The following is an 18,216-nucleotide window of genomic DNA, read 5'->3' as shown; positions in this document are numbered from 1 at the left end:
TGCACGTCGTTTCATGTGCTTCTCTTCTCATGAGTTCGAGGCGAAAGTCACTTCTTCATCATCAACTACCTTATAATGTATGATCCAACCCATTCCAACCCTTAATCTTCTGGCTGTCCAGCTAAGACAATCATATTGAAACTTGTATCCCCCTCTGCTCTGTCAAAGTACTTCTCCTTCACAACCTTGGCGACGTCCTGAACGCACCGTAGAGTAAGTAATCCACAAATGACATGAGACCTACGTCCGGGTCCACTCACCTCCAAGAAATTCTCACTATGTCCTCTATCAAACGGACCCTCCCTACCTCCATCAAGCTCTACGATCCTCTTCTCGCTAACGACGACGACCAAAACACATCCACAGGTCAATACGATACTCGCCTATTGAATTCTGCAGGGAAAGAGGGAGAGGAGAAGATGGACCTACCCCTTCTCATTGACAGCTTCTACAAACGCAATGAAATGCGTATCCACGTCGAGGTCATCAGGGATGGACGATTGACCAGATTGGGATGCAGACGTGTGAGCTTGGGTGAAGAAGTCTGATTCGTCGAGGAGTTTTGCTCGGTCCAATGCTGGGAGAGACAAGGAGTCAGTACACTACAGTATATGCACACCCTTCCTTTCTAGAGGTGAACTCCGCCAGGACCCACCTGATAGAGGTAATGAGGCGGCCTTGAATTTCATCAATTGACTATCTGGCCCCAAGGCATCGGGACCACGTTCGGGCAGGTTCAGGAGGGCATGTAAGAGGCCTATAGAGCCGCATGCGTTGGGTATCTAAGTATGACCAACCATAACAGGTAGATCAGCTATCAACATTCAGATACAAGACTGGACGGATGAGCGAGAATCACGAATCGAAGACATAAGGAACTCCCTTTCGTGAGCATATTTGCGAGGGGATGTAGGGGCACTATCGATTATTAACGCATCAGAGCTGAACAGAGCAGACCTACAGTTTGTTTAATCCACCACACCCCCTCACCCTTCCATACCCCCTCCCCCTCTCTCTCTTCTCTCTCCCTCTCATCGTGCAATTTCCCCCGTGATGGGAAAAGGAGCAATACCGCTCGATGCGGATGAGGGATGAATTGCAAGAATTCGGAGTCGAGGGAGAAAAGATCTTGGAATGTTAGTGAGGAGGGGAGACCGAGGGGCTCGGACCACGCATTGAATACCTTGTTATTATGGTCAGCTGAACGTCCATGGCGTATGTGGTAGCTCAGATGGTCAAAGGAACGAAACTGGATTGGAATGGATTGGAGTGGATTGGAGTGCTTGGAATCTTGACTCACTTCTGGGGATGCTTCTAATGGGACCCATTTGCTCGATGTCGACATGTTGGTTCTCGAAATGGCGTGTTCTTGGTACGTATACGATCGTAGATGATAGTGCACTAAGTGGTTGGTATGCCTGGACGTTGTGGATAGGCAAGTCGAACAACTGTTATTGTTGTTGCTGCCGCTGTGCCAGACATCGTCATCGTCATCGTCATGTTCAATTCCGTCGGAAGCACATTCAAGTCTGATCGCCTTCTTCATGCAGTTTCTGTGTGACGAAATTAACAAGAAATACAAGAATAAAATGCATACTCGTTACAACAATAACCCAATGCTATATACAATACAAGGTACAAACATTAGACATTCAGAATAACACTCCTCCCAAGTAAACAAGAATCAACATTACCCCAAATTTGATTAAATCTTCAATTCCGCCCCGAACAACTTCCTCGCCCTCCCCTGCACCTCGTCCTTATAATCCTTCCAAACGCCCCACCAGCACTTCCCCACCTCATTCTCCTGCTCGTCTCCCTCCTCCTCCTCCTCTTCACCTCTGTTGACTGGCATTTTGGTCGAAGCAAGCACCATATCCTCCTGTAAAGGGTATTTCTCCCTCAAGATCATCCTCATATACACCAATGTCTCTACACACCTTTCCGTTCCTCCAATAGGCGAAGAAATACTCTTGATCAACCAGCTTTTCACCTTTTCTATATCCCTATTAGCTGGACTGGATCCATTCCTACTTTCTATCCATCTCTCAATCACCCCTAGAACATCTTCGATCTCGGTCGACTTGAACAAAGCAGGTTTGACAGGTTTACTTATCCTAATCGCTTGTATCTCTTTGCTATTCGTCGACTTATTATTGTTGATGGGAGGTAATGATCCACCTCTCGCAGTGGCAGTTTTGGTAGGGGATATAGAGTTCGATACACCTCTACCATTCCCTGGTCTAGTCAATATCCTCTTCCTCCCCGCTTTACGTCTCTCCTCATCAATCACCTCTCTCCGCATATCTTCGGGTAAAGCTTCGATTACTTCCAGATCTAATCCCAATTCTCGAAGTTCGCTCAACTTGTACCCTCCTATCTCGCCTTCCTCGTTTTGGGTGGGGATTGGGTCAGACCCTGTCAGATCAACTATACCGTCATCCTCTTTCGCTTTGTTCCATGCGGCGAATAACGGTCTATCAGCCAATTGACCAGCTTTCAACTGGGTCTTCAACTTTGGTCGGAGTTGCCTCGTAATGTGAGCTGCGGAATGCTGTTTCTTAACCGGCGAGACTGTTGTAGCTCGTGTGATGCTCTCTTCCGGGGGAAGGTTGGAATGCGGTCTTTCAGAGTTGGCGCGAGAGGACCGGTTCTGAGCTTTGGCCTGCGCATAATCGCGTTTGACTTCTTCCTGCAGAGATGGCGGTAATGCAGCTAGAAAGGAGGGATCGATACTTTCGTCCTCCTCAATCGCTGGTATACGTGATGGTCCAGCTTCAGGTTGAGATGTAGGTGATCTGTGGACCGATTCTTCTACTGAGGGAGAACGACTGGGCAATCTTGAAGGTAATTGCCGGGGTTCAACAGCAGCCTTTTCCTCTCCAACAGGTGCTTGCCTGACATCCCGAACTGGAGCCTCCGACGCAGGTTCATCATTCTCTTCTTTGGTAGCCTGTGGCGCTGTTTTTGGCTTGAAGCTCAATATCCCTTGGCCCACTTCCCTCTCTTTCGCTTTATCCTTGTCCTCGGTATCAAGCTTGGTAACTTGTATACCTACACCTCTCAGTTCCACCGGATCCAGGTTAAGAGCCTTGAGCAGTTTGACACTTTCTCGCGCGAGTATTTCGGGATCATCAGTGGGATAACCACGAGGTCCAGAGATGGTGGAGGACCGATTGAACGTTTCGCACCATCCGTGTCCGAGGAACTGCAAGTACCGAAATGATCAGTATCTCCACAAAAGAATTTTCACTCCAGCATGGGTGTGATCACTGTTTACCCGAGAAATACTCACTTTAGGCGGTTCGATCGGAGCATCTGGATGTCTCTTCATCAACTTCAGAGTAATCTGTTTACCCTTCACTCCGACATTTTTCATCCTTTTAGCTACCTCCAGAGCTAAGTCGTTGACGCATATCTCGGCCTGGTCGTGATTTTGAAATCTTATGCCATACTAGTGATCGCAATCGTTTCATATAAATCAGCACACTTCATGGAATTTCACTACTGATGAAACCACCCAGCAATGAGATCGCTTCCACTTACATTCATCTCGGCACTAATGCTCTTCCTGACCTTATCAGGCTCCAGTCTCCTCTCATCCACTCCCCTCAAATACCCAAATAACATTTCACCAGTCTTCGGACCCAGTACACGCTGGAACGCAAGCTTGTTGACACCCAATAACCCCTCAACATTGGTAGTACCGAATTTTTCCTCGATCTTCGACTTGATCGAATGTCCAATAGAAGGGAAATCTTCTACGTCCAGGGGAGCTAGAAATGTGGGAATGTCGGAAAGTAAGAGGTGAGCTACACCTGCTGGTTTGGCTGACCGAGTGGCTAGTTTGGCGAGTAGGATGTTATGCGATATACCAATTGATACTTAAGCATATAAATCACTATATCAGCGTGACATCTTGGGTTGATATGTCCAAGTATGCGCACCTTCACACCCATCAGTCAGCTCTCGCACTTCATCCCTGATCTTCTCAGCTACTTCGACGGCCGGATCCCTATACCTGCTTGAATGATCTCCAGCTTTCTCCGAAGGATCCGCTTGATCGTCCCTCAGGGCCTCCTCAGGAGCCATAGCTCTAGCATTGACAGCACTAGTAACGTCAATCAAAGCTTCGTCCACAGATACAGCTTGAAGTTCGTCCGAATAACCCATTAGCACCGTATAGAAGGCAAGAGAGTACTTCTTGTAGGTATCAAATTCATATCTGAAAGCCACAATTGTCAGCTGGCTTAACCTGCACTGGCTCAGCGAGTCGCAATGTAGCTGAGTAACTCACGGTATAGTTTGCAATTCCTCGCCGACCAATGTCCTAGCTCTGCCCAAACTCATACCATTTTTTACACCTTTGGCTCTAGCCTCGTACGAGCAACTTGCAATCTCTGAAGTACTGCCCACATTCTTGCCTGCTTGTGAATGGCACACTACAGTAGGTTTACCTTTCAAATGAGGTCGGGTAGCAAGCCCACAAGAGACAAAGAAGCAGTCGAAATCTACGTGAAAGATGACTTTCTCTCCTGTATTACCAGAAGATCCAGTATCTAGATTCCTGGTAGTCGGAAGAGCAGAGTTCGCCAGAGAGAAGGGTGAGATGGTATCGGATGATGGGACGGATAACGATAACTCTTCTGAACGCTTTTGCGCATCTGCCACCAAAATCTTTAACTCGGATTTCCAGGTTGACAGGTGATGTAACCTATTTGCAAGTCAGCTTGTTTGCATTTTTGGATATGTGGGATGCAAAAGTCAGCTTACCTAGAATTCTGGTAATACCCATCAATGAATCCACCTTCATTACCCCTTTCAGCGGTGTTTTTGATCCGCCATTGATCGTTCTTCAATGCTTGAGCAGCATGCTCGTTCGATTCCTTTGCATAGTAGTACTCCCATGTTCCTTCTGGCTTTTGGATCTTAGCTGGAAGCGGGGCGGGCGAAAGTGATCCTTCCGTGATAGGCGATTTAGCGACATCGGATGGTTTATTGGGGCTGATGGGGATAGCTGAAGCTCGATGAGGATGTCGGGAGAGGAGGGATTGAGTAGCTGTGGGGAGCCGTATGGGACTTGCCACTCTTGGCAAAGCTGGCGTCGGCGCTTCATCTCGTTTCGATACAGATGATCCGGTCTTTAATGGTTCTACTTCGGTTACAGGTTTCGCCATGTCCACCTCTGCCACCTTCTCCTCATCCTCTTCTTCCTGTTTTGCCTGCTGCGTAGGAGTTTGCTGAGACTTAAGAAATCCCTCCATCCCCTTCCTACTATCCTGTTCCCACCCACCCATAATCTGCAATTTCCAACTCCTCCAATCCAGCAACTTATTGCTCTTACAACTCTCCGTGATCCACCCCTCCCTCACGACCTTGTAATTTTGAAACTGCTTGAATTTGCTTTGCGTCAACATCGGTGCAATAATGAACTTCACCATCCCCTTATTTCTCAATACCGGTCTGACCTCGCCTCCGCGCTGTAAGATCATTTTTCGCAATTCCTCCATTGGTGGTGTGGTATTACCATTGATATAGAATGATAGACCCTTAAATATCTGTGGTAATCCTTGGATCGCATTGGCCAGAGCTATATCTCGGTTCTGAGTTTGAACTTTGATTTCCTTTTTACGCATGTAATCACCTATATCGCCGAATTTGTTGGGAGCATATTCTGGATTGGAAAGGTAGGAGTGCGGATCATTGATATCTAGATCTAGGAAGTCCGATCGTTTGGGCAGATAGGACAAGGTGGTGGAGGTGGATGGAGAGTCGTATCTACCACGCTTGATCTCTGGTTGCGGTTCATCCTGTTCTACATCTGGGAAGACAGTATAGTCCGACTGAGGTGAGCTGAGGGGTTCTCTGAGTCTCTTAAGGGGCGGAGGCGAGGGTAGAGCTACTGCTGCTGCTTCTGTCCAGAAGGAGGGCGATGAGAGAGGGAACGTGGATGATGTTGAGGCTGAGGGTGGTGGTGGTGGTGGTGTACCTCGATGATCATGCTGGGACATCTTATCTCACATGTCGTGGTGGGATGCGTTGGATATGAAAGTGTATTGGAGAGGATATAACACGGTGAAGGATTTGATTTAGACCATGTATTCCATTCGATGTTGGTGTCAACAAACACCATTCAAGGTTTGAGAACATTACAACCGGAATCAAACATCACGTAACCACGACCAACAGTCAGCTTTCTCACGGTCGTATGTTGCGAGATTGCAGGATGAATCCGGAAATGGCGGTAAATGACGAAATGGGAGATCGAGAGTGAGATCGGTTAAAGGCTAAACTGGTAAACTGGTAAAATCCACAAATATGCGGATCGACATATCAAAGGTGGAGGATGGACTGATTCTATAGATAGATTATTAAGCAGGAGAAATGCTGAACAGTATAAATACAAGAACTTATCCTCTTCATTCAGTTGCTACCTTTTCCCATCGCTTGCAACACAGAGAATCAACAAACACAATGACCAAATCGTCCCAACCCATCTTCCCTTACCCTCCCAAAAAAGTGGAAGGGTACCCCACGTATCTGCCTGATCAGGTTCAACCCGTGGGCTCTTTACTCGATGCCAACGTGTACAAGCAGAACCAAGATCCCCCTAAATTGTTTGAACCTCTTACTATCCGAGGTGTCGAGTTTCCCAATAGAGCGTGGGTAGCCCCGATGTGTCAATGTGAGTTCGCTCGTGACCTCCTGTTCCGCCACGCGGTGAAAGGCTGACAAGGCATTATCCTTTTCTCAGACTCCTCCGACGAGGGCAAAGCCACGGACCACCACCTCGTGCATCTCGGTTCGATGGCCATGAGAGGATGGGGAAGTATAATGGTAGAAGCTACTGCTGTAGTTCCCGAGGGAAGGATCACCCCCGAAGATATGGTAGGTTTACCCCCTCCCGTCCATGTCCTCTACGAGTACTTTCAGAGCGATAGAAGCTGATGGTTTGCGGAATATCATAGGGAATCTGGGAGGACGCGCAGATCGAACCACTCAAACGAGTCGTAGATTACGTTCACGGTCTAAGGGGTATCATCGGTATTCAATTGGCTCATGCGGGTAGGAAGGCGTCCAACCCTGCTCCATGGACTTTGAGGCAGGCTATCGAGGAGAAGGGATATGATGGAGGTGATGTTGTGGGTGAAGAGAATGGAGGATGGCCCAATAATGGCGAGTTACGTTCATTTCCCAGTACAGAACCGATTCGAATTCGAAGTTCTTCTCTCATTTCCATCACATACCAGATTTACGTCCGGGAGGATATGCTGACAGGTGATAAAATGACAGTTCAAGCCCCTTCGGCCATCTCCTTCAATCCAGGCAAATACGCCAACCCCGTAGAAATCACCACAGAGTACATCGAGAACCTCAAAAAGGCTTATGTGGCAGCTGTCGAGCGATGCAAGAAGATTGGATTCGACTTTATCGAAATCCACGGTGCTCATGGTGAGTGCTGAGGATTCTCACAAACACTTCTCAATTGTGCATCCGACACTGACCTCGTACGTACCTTTAGGATACCTCTTGCACGAATTCGTCTCCCCTCTCTCAAACACCCGTAAAGACTCTTACGGCGGCTCGCTAGATAACAGAATCAGATTACCTCTCGAGCTTGCTCAGCTCGTTAGGGAGAAATGGAATAAACCCTTGTTCTACAGGGTATCAGCTACTGATTGGCTTGAAGAAGATTTGGGGCCTGAAAAGGGGAAGAACGGGGAGTGGGCTTGGTGGTGGGTTGCCTCGGTTTCAGTTTCGCTTTGGAAGATCATCAGCTGATCTAGCCTTTTGATGATTGTTTAGGGGGATTGAACAAACCACCTACTTAACTCAGAAACTCGCCGATCTCGGACTAGATTTGATCGACGTCTCGTCAGGTGGAAACGATCTCAGGGGAAATATCAAAGTTGGCCCTTCCTATCGTGAGTTGCTCTTCCCGCGTTTCACTCGTTGAACGAAAAGCTAACCCTCGATGCCCCGCAGAACTCCCCTTCGCCGAACACATCAAGCAAAACGTCTCCAACATCCTCGTCGGCAGCGTCGGAATAATCACCGAACCCGTACAAGCGAATGATATACTGGAAGAAGGAAAGGCAGATATCGTCTTCCTGGCTAGGCAGGTTCTGAGGGATATCGATTTCCCCTTGAGAGCTGCGTTGGAGTTGGGCGCGGCTGTTAGTCCGGCAGTACAATATGAGAGGTGAGTTAATTTAAACCTTTGTCTTTCTTTCATATTTCAAATCATCCAGTCGGATGAATCCTCTTTATCTTTGGGCCGTTCTTCAAGAGTTGTATAAAAGGCTGATCATCGAATAATCCGCATCTTCTCTTGAACAGAGCCTGGACCCGAATGCTGGTCAAGCGCGATCACGTGAAGAAAGCGGCGCATCATCATGGGGTAGACGAGGTGCAGGGCGAAGAAGGGAAGAAAACGAAGCCTAAGAGGGATGCACCGCCTGAGGTGCATACTTCTGTTCCGTAGGTGTGGCGATATGGTTACGGTAGTTAGATGAATAGAGTATAGAGGATAAAAAGAACTATTACGTAGAGGTATAGATGCATATTGACATGGATTGACGTTAAAACGATGCAACTAACTATATTGTAGAATTAATCGGAAGGGGCAAATGGCGAATATCGTCTATGTGCAACCATGTCTTCTACCTGTAATCTAGTTTCATTATATATGTTCTCTCTTATATGTAAAAGTCTCAATAATATTCGCAATCATCCTCGATCAAAAAAATTTAATTATACCGACCAACCAATGTAACTCCTATGCCTTCGTCCCCACCCAATCATTCCAATTGATCTTCCTATTAGTCCACCAATACAACGTAGCAGGACCAGGCCAGTGGGTCTAGCCAAACCAAATTCGATCAAAATACCAAAGTAAGCGTACGCTATGTATCGAAGTATTTGTAAAACTCACAAACACCCTGCCTTTACCTCCATCGGCATGGTACCAACTCGCTTTCTCGCTCCATACCGTCTTATCGAGTCTGCTATCTATTCACCTGTCGAGCCAACCAACTTTAGCTCCAGCTACTACTTCTAAAGCAGTTCTGAGTAAGATGAGTGGGAGAGATAGGTTCACTTACTCGTTATACTGTTTGGTAGATTCCTCTTTAACTTCAATCACATTATTACCACCTTCAAACGATTTACTCAATAACGAAGCTATATATTCAGCTTGGACCTCTAGGTGAAATAATGAACCGACTATTACACCAAGTTCAAATGAGTCAGTGTCTGGTCTGGCCATCCCATGTCCAGCCAACGCTGACTCACAATGCCCTGCTGTACTGTTATTACCTTGTAGACTGAAGAAATTGGGGAAACCTGGTATAGCGATCTATACAAGCCATCGAACGAGAACAAGTCAGCCGACCGTTCAACTACATCGTTCTGGGAGTATCTATGTGGTCGTGACACAACACTCACACCATGATAATACCTCAGATTGTCGCTTTTGCCCAGCATATTATATCCTTCTCTGCCATTTATGTTCAGACCGGCCGCCTAGACAAGAAATAAGTTTCAACCATCAAACCACGATGCCCTTCCATTGAGGGATCATGAACATCTACCCACAGTGTCAAACCCAGTAGCTAAGACTATATAATCCGCTTGATATTTCTTGCCTATAACAAATGAATCATCAGACCCCTTCTCCTCTAAACAACAGACGTGGAACATCGTGCTCACCATCGCTAAGAACGATACTGTCATTCTCGACATGTTGTACGGTACCAATCACCGGGGTGACGTTAGGTTGATTCAAAGCATTTAAATAACCGCTATGATAGCAATTAGTCCAGTCGATCAATTCGCCACTATATCAGATCAAAAGGTAGAGCTTACCCATCAAAGGTGATTCTATTACTCCCGAGAGCTGTGCCAAATTTAGCAAAGACATCCATCAGTCGATACGTTCCGATAAGAGGCGTAAATACGACTCACGATAATCAGGAACAATCTTATCTCTGATCTCTTGCGGAGCAGAATCAAACATGAAGGCAGCGAATTTCTGAATCATAACGAAATGATATCAGTATCAATCAAGATTGTCAGGCCGACACGGACCCGGAACAGAATTGAGCCCACCCTTTGTATCTTCTTAGCCAAAGGTATTCTCTTGTCTTCTTTTGCAAACAGGATCCAATACATCTCCATAAACAGATAGACACTTAGCCTAGCCAACCATCGGAAAGGTGGGATGGAGTACAGGAACTTTTGTAATCTGGTCCACTGGATTGTATGAGGTCCTTCTTTCGTTGGGCTGATTCATTCGGTCATCGTTAGTCACGGACAATGAAGATAGTCCGATCGACTCGTATCCCGGCAGTAAACTCACCCCGGTACCAGCCATCTAACACTCCTTGAAACGGCTATGACCTCGATAGTCGGTTCCTTAGACAATGCAGTGATTAATTGAGTGCTACCACATGGGCAAGATGCCATCAGCTAGTTTCCGCTGATGCCTCCAGGTGTTGTAAGGCAAGTTGGATGACCTACCCCGTACATCCATTACCGATCACAACCACCTTCTTCCCTTTCAATTGCAGCAAGCCCAATTCCTCAGGCCAATACACAGATTGTATCACTTGCCCTCCGTAGGTGTCTAACCCTGGTATACCAACTTTCGAAGGGGTCGAAAATGCCCCAATGGCAGAGACGAGGATTTCGTATTCTTCTTTTACCTTCTCGCCTGCCTTTTCTAGGACGAGTTCGTACTGGGATGAGGAGGGGTTCCATGTGGCTGACATGAGGGAGGTGCGGACTTGGATTTTTGGTGTAAGGGACTGCTGCTCGCAGATGGACTGCCAATCTGGTGGATTGGGTTTCAGCTGCAAAGCGATTTACAAGTAGAGATGGGGAGGGAAAGGCGAGGTCATGTGGAACGAGAGGACAAGCACTTGTGTACGAGGATTGGGGAAGAGGGTGGAATGGCAGGGGAGTTGACGGTGGTACTCAGGATACGAGGAAGGGAAGAGAAGGGAATGGGATGAGCAAGGGAGGAAAGGGGAGAAGAAGAGATGGAAGGGGAGACGGAAAGGGAGGGAAGCAAGCGGGACGGAGATGACAAGGTAACGGTACACAAAACTCACAATCCTGAATCACCTTTCTAGGTGGATGGCTTTCGCCCCAATTATAAGGGAATCGAGAGTGAGAATAGTAAAGTGCGTCGATACTGCACAAGATACATTAGAGGTTACAACTCCATGAACTTGCAATGCGTAGGTAGGGCATGACTTACTCGCATCGACAACCGCTGAAACGAGATAGCCAACGAGGATGTTAGTTGAGATTCTTCTCACAAAACGACCAAGCGTTCTGTTTGGAAACAACGACCCACGGATATCGATTCTGATACCATACCCCTATATTTTGAAAGGCATCACGTCAGCTAGCTCTCATCAATAATGTTATAAGTACTCACCTCCTACGCCTGATTCACGTTCATATATCTACGAGTCTCATCAGTCTTACTCCAAAGCAGTTCAGGAAGTATGGTGGAGCGAATACTTACTACGAAATCGTTGATTCCTTTTTGCTGCAGCGCGAGAGCCAGCGAGATACCTCCCGGTCTATACATTTACGTGAGAGAATAATCAGCGGAGAGATTCGTTGAACGAAGAGCATGTTGGACATACCCTGCACCGATAATAGCTATTCTGGCTTTATCTGGCATCTTCTCCATGAGCGTGGCCTACGAGTATATTGAGAGGATGATGAGGAAGGAATGAATGGGTCGATATGGACTTATATATCTATCCACTCGGATGCATCTTTGATCTGTTTGATTAGATGAATCGGTCGAACGGCGAGCATGAATATGACACTGCAACTTATCAAGCAATCGATCAGATATGATAAGCAGATGAATATGATTACATCCGATATCCGTCGGTGCAAAATGTGTCTGCTCTGATCCCAAAGGAAGTGAATGTCAATGCGATCGATAACCTTCATATACACCCGGACCATCTGGGAATTGGGCAGGAAGCAAACACAGTGACGACGATGGCATGATGAATCCCAAGATGAACCAATGCGCGACTCACTGAGCTCAAGTGTAAGCAGTGTATGCAGTTGTATTTGTCTTACTGCTGCTCATATATCTACAGTGCAGTAGCAGTTCTCATACTTGTCACTCTCACCGTATACGATATTTGACGAAAGCATGGAACCAAACAAATCAAGATACGCTTAGTAAAGCAGATGGGATAAAATGGATTAAATACCCCAATTTAAAGAAAAAATATTCAAGAGACTCGCACTGCCCGTCAAAGCTAGACCGCGTTTGATTTTACTTGTACTGCTGTACGTTAAGGCCCTAAGCGAGGTTGAGGTTGAATGATGAAAACAAAACTCACTCACTCTCACTCTCTCAAGCTCATCAACAACAACAAATACTATATCAAACTACTGTTACATCATCACCTATTCTATCAACTACGTCCACTCCTTATAGCATACAGCAACATCGTCAGACGACACAGCTCTCCTTCCCACATCAGATATATCACTTTCACCCAAGAAATACGACTTACAACCCAAGTAAACAACCCATGATCAGCCTACAACAACAAGCCTTCCTATAGAAGCAGACATACCAACTAAACACTATCATTGATACATCACCCATCAATATTGACACACCAAGATGGATGCGAATGCTATTCAGATTGCGGGTAAGCTGCACGGTTGTCTCCTTTGCATCGACAAGCTAACACCTATTTGCAATTAGTTCGATGTCGACCATGGCACCCAACCAAGGAATTACCTTTCATCGTCCAACCTACCAACCAACCTTTCTTCTATGGAGATGGAAATATAGGCACAACCTCTACAAGACCAGTCGCGCCGGGAGCTCTGAGGAATGTGGTCGGTAAGTATCAGCCCGCTCTCTTTACCCCCACGGTTGAAACAGAATACATGAAAGCTGACAGGTGATCGCAGAGGTGATCGATAATAGGGAATTAGATTTCGATAAACCGCAGGACCCAAATGAGAACAGACGTGGAGCGCCCATGGCAGGAAGGCGGTATAAAAATAGAAAGTGAGCTGAATCTCGCACACGTTCTACTGTACCGATAATCAGCTAATTTGGTTGGAAATAGGTATGTCTTCGATCAAGTTTTCACTATGGAAGCGAGCCAAGAGGAAGTCTTCGAGAGGACGGCGAAACCACTTTTAGCTGGCGTGTTAGATGGGTATAATGCCACTGTGTTCGCATATGGAGTGAGTTCGTCGTTATCACAGTTCAGACTCATACTGAATTGTTATTGATACAGGCGACTGGATGTGGTAAAACACATACCATCTCTGGAACAGAAGATGAACCCGGTATAATCGTCCGAACGATGAGAGAACTATTCGATCTAGTTGAAGATACAAAACTCCAATACGATACCTACTTCCAAATGTCAATGGTGGAAATATACAACGAGACCATCAAAGATCTACTGAGTGATGACTATCCAGCTTGTCCACCTGGCGGGTTGAAATTGTTAGAAAACGAGAAAGAGCGAGTCAAAGTTGCCAACGTAACCAACAAAACTCCAACATCAGTGGAAGAGGTCATGGCGTTGGTGATGTTGGGAAACGAGAGGAGAAGTACTTCTTTCACAGCGAGAAATTCAACTTCCTCAAGATCCCATTTAGTGCTTCAGATCAACGTCGTAAGGAATGAAAGAGGATCAGACGTGGATGTCGTCAAATCAACGGTCACTCAATGTTCTACCTCGGCAACACTTTCGATCATCGATCTAGCAGGAAGTGAGAAAGCTTCTGTCAACCGTGGACAGAGAATGAAGGAGGGAGCCAACATCAATAAATCGCTATTAGCTCTCAGTGGATGTATCTCAGCTCTATGCCAACCGCCAGTCAGGGGTATACGTCAACATGTTCCTTATCGAGATTCGAAGCTCACTAGATTATTGAAGTTCTCCTTAGGCGGGAACTGTAGAACGGTAATGATCAACTGTATCTCACCGAGTTCGAAGGATATAGAGGAAACCAACAATACATTACTGTGGGCCGATAAAGCCAAAAAGGTCTCAACGAAAGTTTCTAGAAATACCGCTGGAGTGGAACTAAGAACCGCTCAATGGATACAGAAGATTGTCACCTTGGAAGCCACTATCAAATCCCTCGAAGGTCAATTAGCAGCTGGACACAACGCTTCCTCAGGAATGCAGCAGCGCAGATTGAATAAAGCTAGAATGGACGCTTCGGAAGAACTAGGTAAAGTGGAGAAGGAATTGGATGATTTGTTGCCCGTCATTCTGGAGGGTACCGAAATGGACGCTTTGTGGAACGGATCGGTCCTTCAGGTAGAAGCTTTGGAAACGAGATTAGCAGATATCGAAATTGAAATTGCATCTGGACGATCAATTGACGATGCTCAAAAGGAGAAGATTCATATCAGATCATTGATACAACAGCAAGATCAGTCGTATAGATTCAACTCGGAGATTCAATCTGGCATTCAAAATAAGTCGTTGAAACATATCACTCTTAGTAACCTGCTGAAGAAAGCTGAAGAGAGGAATTTTGATAACGATCTGTTAGAAGCGAAATACGAACATCAGATTGCGATCTTGAAACATCAAGCTCACGTGACGCGAAGTATGGCAGCTGCCAAGGAAAGGGGTCTGAGGGATTATATAGCCCAGCAAGCTGATATGGCTACCAAATCCGCTTCGCTCCTTTCCAGATTCTCGACCTTGCTTCGGAGCGAAATCTCATCACTCAACACCGAATCTTCAGATCCTGCAACGGTAGTCCAGAAACTACAGTCACTCATGAATACAGTCGATTCCAGTGTTTCTACGCTATTCGGAGAATCCCCTGCTCCGTTGTCAGTCGCCCCAGCAAGATTACCAGTTTCCATGGCTGCTCCCTCTCCCCGCCGCCCCTCTGTCAGAGCATCCACCTCGCCCAAGAGGTTCTTAAAGAAAGTCTCGCCAAAGAAGAATATGCCAATCCGACCGAGCTTGTTTGGCACTTCATCTGTCAACTCCAGTTCTGCACCCAGCGAGAAGAAGGGATTGAGGTGGAGAGACGAAGCTGGGGAAGGCAAGATCGATGATAGGTCCATCGCACCTGATTGTCCGGTGTTCTCCAGTCCCTCGACAAATGCTGAAGAATCGATAAGAAACGATTCATCAACTTCATCAGACTGGGAGGATGTAAAACCTCCCGCTAAAATACTCTCACCAATGATTCCCGCTTCTCTTCGACCATTGGGGAATGGTGCAATCCCTTCTTCAGCATCCACTTCGATGCTCCCACCACCCGGTGCCACCGGCGAGAATACAGCGGAGATTCCAGCTTGGAAACAGATGAGAATGATGCGTGGACTAGCTACGACCTCGCAACAACCTATCGGAACTATCTCAGAAGAATCACCCACCAAATCGCCCATAGGCTTGGGTCGCCCCTCGGGTCCAGGATTGATGGGACCTCCTGCAAGACCTACTCGACCTGGTCCTCTAGGTGAAATGCACAGTGCACCTGTACCTCCAGTCCACAACGGACCGAGACCATCAAGCTCATTATCTCACTCCACTTCAATGTCTAATCTCCTCAGACCAACAGCAGCTTCAGCAGCCAAGACAAACGCTGCGAATACGTCCGTTTCATCGGTATTTGCAAATGTCAAAATCCCATTATCCTCTTTCCCCTCAACTTCCGGTGCCGCTGCAGGAAACACCTCGAGCAGTGTACCTTCCAGGAGGGTATCGTTAATCGGACCAGCAAGGCATGATAGACCCAAACAACGCTTATCGATGTTACCTCCCTCTGCATCTTTCCATCCTCATACCTCTTCTGGAGATATGTCATTATTACTCAAAGGACTGCCTGTACCTTCCGGTGGTGGAAATTCGAGTGTTTTGTCGAGTGGGGCAAAGAGGATTGGCGGACCGAGATCATCCATGTTGCGTGAGTGAAAGTATCTTTCTCGGTTCCCATCTGGTAGAGAGAAGAATTATCGTGCTGACGTTGTTTACCGGTACAGCCACCTCGACAAGCGGATTACCTAGAGGTCCGAGACCTAGTATAGCCACTGCTGGAGGGGAGGGAAGTAAACCCGTTTGGAGGTGATAGCTATGAAGGGGTAATATAACACCAGGACAATTTACTTTCCTTCACTTTACCAGGACATTCTTTCAATCTCATTGTTCTTTCATGTGCATTAGTCAGTATTCTCTAGTTGGTTGCATTGTAGGTGTGTTACGATCTTTACGATATGTATATATAGATTACTTTGTTTCTCTGCAAGTTGAAAGTGAAAATTATTCGCGTCGCGGTCGGACCGGGTGAGATGGGAACGTGCGAGTGAGAATGAATGCAACACTCGAGTATTGATCCATCTTATTCTTGTCTTCTTCCCTCATCTTATATGAAGAAACTCCAGTAATTGCCTTTTGTACGACTTTCCGTGTAGATGTAGATCATGGTGTGTAGAATGGTATTGAACACGAGATGATACCTTCAACTTCGCCTGAACTTTCAACATCATTCCCGAATGAAGCCAATCGATCCTACCCACACCCTCGTCCAGCATTCATCTCCATCCCGACATCAAACTCAACAGCAGCTCCAACAGACCCAACACCCATATCTATCCCCGACTCCATCACACCTTCCATACCTCGCACCCATCACAGACTCTCAAGAGTATACCCCCTCCTTCTGCTCTGTGTATTAGACACGTACCACACTGCCAATCATCTATCAAATATATCGAATCCTATTACTATCCTATCGTTAGTCAGGATCGGAGTACTGACGTACATTGGCACAACGAAAAGATGGAGGTTCAAGAAAGGGTTGATATTGTTTATATGCGGGATGACTTTGATTTATGCGATTTGGGAGGGATGTAATGGATTGATGAGGCGTGCCTCTGGTGAGCGAGGGGAGGGGAGGTATTTGGTTGTGGTGAGTCTCATCTTGTTCTTCATGTATGATCTCGGATTTTATTGTACTGGTATGTTCTAGGCAATTGACTTACTAACATTTCATTCATCTATCCATTCTCGATTGGAATAGACAAGTATACTATCGATAATAGAATATGTAAGTCCCCCTCTTTTCCGCCCTCTTATCACACCTTCCGATCTATTCACAACAAAATTGACTGTACTGACTACCTCGTACCGAAACAGCTCTCATACCTCCTCCTTCTCCGACTATCCCCTCCCCCCTTCCACTCCACTTCCAGTTCGAACCACTCATACAAACTCCCCCTCGCTCAAACGCCATCGTCAATCCGAGTCAGATCATCCAGAAATACTCCCGGATCAGTACGCTTCCATCCCCACCCTCATAAACATCAAAGACACGTTTCGAGAGGTACTCTGCGCTCTGTCCGAAGTGCGCGGGGGTATATGGATAGTGGGACATCTCAAGCTGTCGGGATAGGCGAAGAGTCAGGAGCGAGTGGGGATGTGTTTACCTCTTCTGCTGAGGTTGGAGGTGCTGGTCAGGGGAGGCTCGAGAGGAAAAGCTTGGAGAGATTGTCGGATCATTATGACGATCTGCATGATGGTGAACACTACCACAACGAAGAATACGAAGATGACGAAGATGACGAAGATGACGAAGATGACGAATACAACCAAGCAGAAGAAGAAGAAGGGGATGAAGTCTACTCACCACTTGATCGACACCACACAATCCAACTAGACGACCTAGAAGACCCTTCTCCCCACTTTGATCAAGACGAAATCGACGATGGGGAAGACGATGCAGACTCCCTCTCCTCAATATCCTCATCATCCATCATCGACCTCCCACCACCTCTCTCCACTCACCCTTTACCCCGATCGACCAGTCTCAATATCAATGTTCATCTTGGGGGGTTAGAGAATTCGCCGATTGTCGGTCCGATTATTAGGAGAAGTAGGAGTGCGAGGTTTCTGGGTGGCGCTGGGGCTGTAGCTGGAGTGGGAAGCTGGGGGAGTAGTCCGGGTGGATCGGGGGTGGCCAGTTGGTTCGGTCAGCGGACAGGGGAGGGGGAAGGTGAAGGGAGGGAGGAGATGGGAGATTATGGGACCTTTGGAAGGTAACTTCATGTGATCTCTTATAACTTGTACTAGTATAATTGGTGACTATTTCTGTCCATTCATGGTAATTGTAAACATGCTAGTCTACAGATCGATCCATGCAGACCGATACTCTTATCAACAAGAACCA

General features: G+C 46.7%; 7 protein-coding genes across 7 annotated transcripts; 3 read left to right on the top strand and 4 right to left on the bottom strand.

Annotated features, from left to right (window-relative positions):
• Positions 1-101: 101 nt before the first annotated feature.
• On the bottom strand, positions 102-1,345 carry I302_105939 (uncharacterized protein; the record flags this gene model as incomplete). The annotated part of the gene is made up of 6 exons (XM_019191690.1): positions 102-197; positions 261-336; positions 430-577; positions 656-782; positions 962-1,183; positions 1,301-1,345. 6 exons carry the CDS (start codon positions 1,343-1,345, stop codon positions 102-104), a joined length of 714 nt encoding a protein of 237 aa, XP_019046320.1.
• Positions 1,346-1,705: 360 nt separating this feature from the next.
• On the bottom strand, positions 1,706-6,011 carry I302_105938 (uncharacterized protein; the record flags this gene model as incomplete). Its single annotated transcript, XM_019191689.1, has 6 exons — positions 1,706-3,208; positions 3,296-3,454; positions 3,547-3,884; positions 3,948-4,225; positions 4,298-4,714; positions 4,774-6,011. The coding sequence occupies 6 exons, from the start codon at positions 6,009-6,011 to the stop codon at positions 1,706-1,708; spliced, it is 3,933 nt and encodes a 1,310-aa protein (XP_019046319.1).
• Positions 6,012-6,474: 463 nt separating this feature from the next.
• I302_105937 (uncharacterized protein) lies at positions 6,475-8,485 on the top strand (the record flags this gene model as incomplete). The annotated part of the gene is made up of 8 exons (XM_065870170.1): positions 6,475-6,685; positions 6,755-6,888; positions 6,969-7,176; positions 7,294-7,452; positions 7,523-7,736; positions 7,807-7,925; positions 7,987-8,203; positions 8,341-8,485. 8 exons carry the CDS (start codon positions 6,475-6,477, stop codon positions 8,483-8,485), a joined length of 1,407 nt encoding a protein of 468 aa, XP_065726242.1.
• Positions 8,486-9,016: 531 nt separating this feature from the next.
• Positions 9,017-10,772, bottom strand: I302_105936 (uncharacterized protein; the record flags this gene model as incomplete). The annotated part of the gene is made up of 11 exons (XM_065870169.1): positions 9,017-9,020; positions 9,105-9,225; positions 9,295-9,358; positions 9,448-9,525; positions 9,598-9,647; positions 9,712-9,803; positions 9,868-9,898; positions 9,967-10,033; positions 10,111-10,285; positions 10,361-10,444; positions 10,522-10,772. 11 exons carry the CDS (start codon positions 10,770-10,772, stop codon positions 9,017-9,019), a joined length of 1,017 nt encoding a protein of 338 aa, XP_065726241.1.
• A 351-nt stretch (positions 10,773-11,123) lies between these two features.
• On the bottom strand, positions 11,124-11,698 carry I302_105935 (uncharacterized protein; the record flags this gene model as incomplete). The annotated part of the gene is made up of 5 exons (XM_065870168.1): positions 11,124-11,197; positions 11,325-11,387; positions 11,447-11,474; positions 11,537-11,594; positions 11,661-11,698. The coding sequence occupies 5 exons, from the start codon at positions 11,696-11,698 to the stop codon at positions 11,124-11,126; spliced, it is 261 nt and encodes an 86-aa protein (XP_065726240.1).
• A 975-nt stretch (positions 11,699-12,673) lies between these two features.
• Positions 12,674-16,119, top strand: I302_105934 (uncharacterized protein; the record flags this gene model as incomplete). Its single annotated transcript, XM_019191685.1, has 6 exons — positions 12,674-12,701; positions 12,758-12,898; positions 12,970-13,069; positions 13,131-13,251; positions 13,305-15,957; positions 16,034-16,119. 6 exons carry the CDS (start codon positions 12,674-12,676, stop codon positions 16,117-16,119), a joined length of 3,129 nt encoding a protein of 1,042 aa, XP_019046315.1.
• A 750-nt stretch (positions 16,120-16,869) lies between these two features.
• I302_105933 (uncharacterized protein) lies at positions 16,870-18,089 on the top strand (the record flags this gene model as incomplete). The annotated part of the gene is made up of 3 exons (XM_019191684.1): positions 16,870-16,959; positions 17,071-17,097; positions 17,187-18,089. The coding sequence occupies 3 exons, from the start codon at positions 16,870-16,872 to the stop codon at positions 18,087-18,089; spliced, it is 1,020 nt and encodes a 339-aa protein (XP_019046314.1).
• Between the last annotated feature and the right edge of the window lie 127 nt (positions 18,090-18,216).

Source organism: Kwoniella bestiolae, chromosome 4 (genome assembly GCF_000512585.2).
Source record: "Kwoniella bestiolae CBS 10118 chromosome 4, complete sequence".
Taxonomy (NCBI): Eukaryota; Fungi; Basidiomycota; class Tremellomycetes; order Tremellales; family Cryptococcaceae; genus Kwoniella; species Kwoniella bestiolae.
Note: the sequence above shows the minus strand (reverse complement) of the source record. Positions and strands in the feature narration are given on the sequence as shown.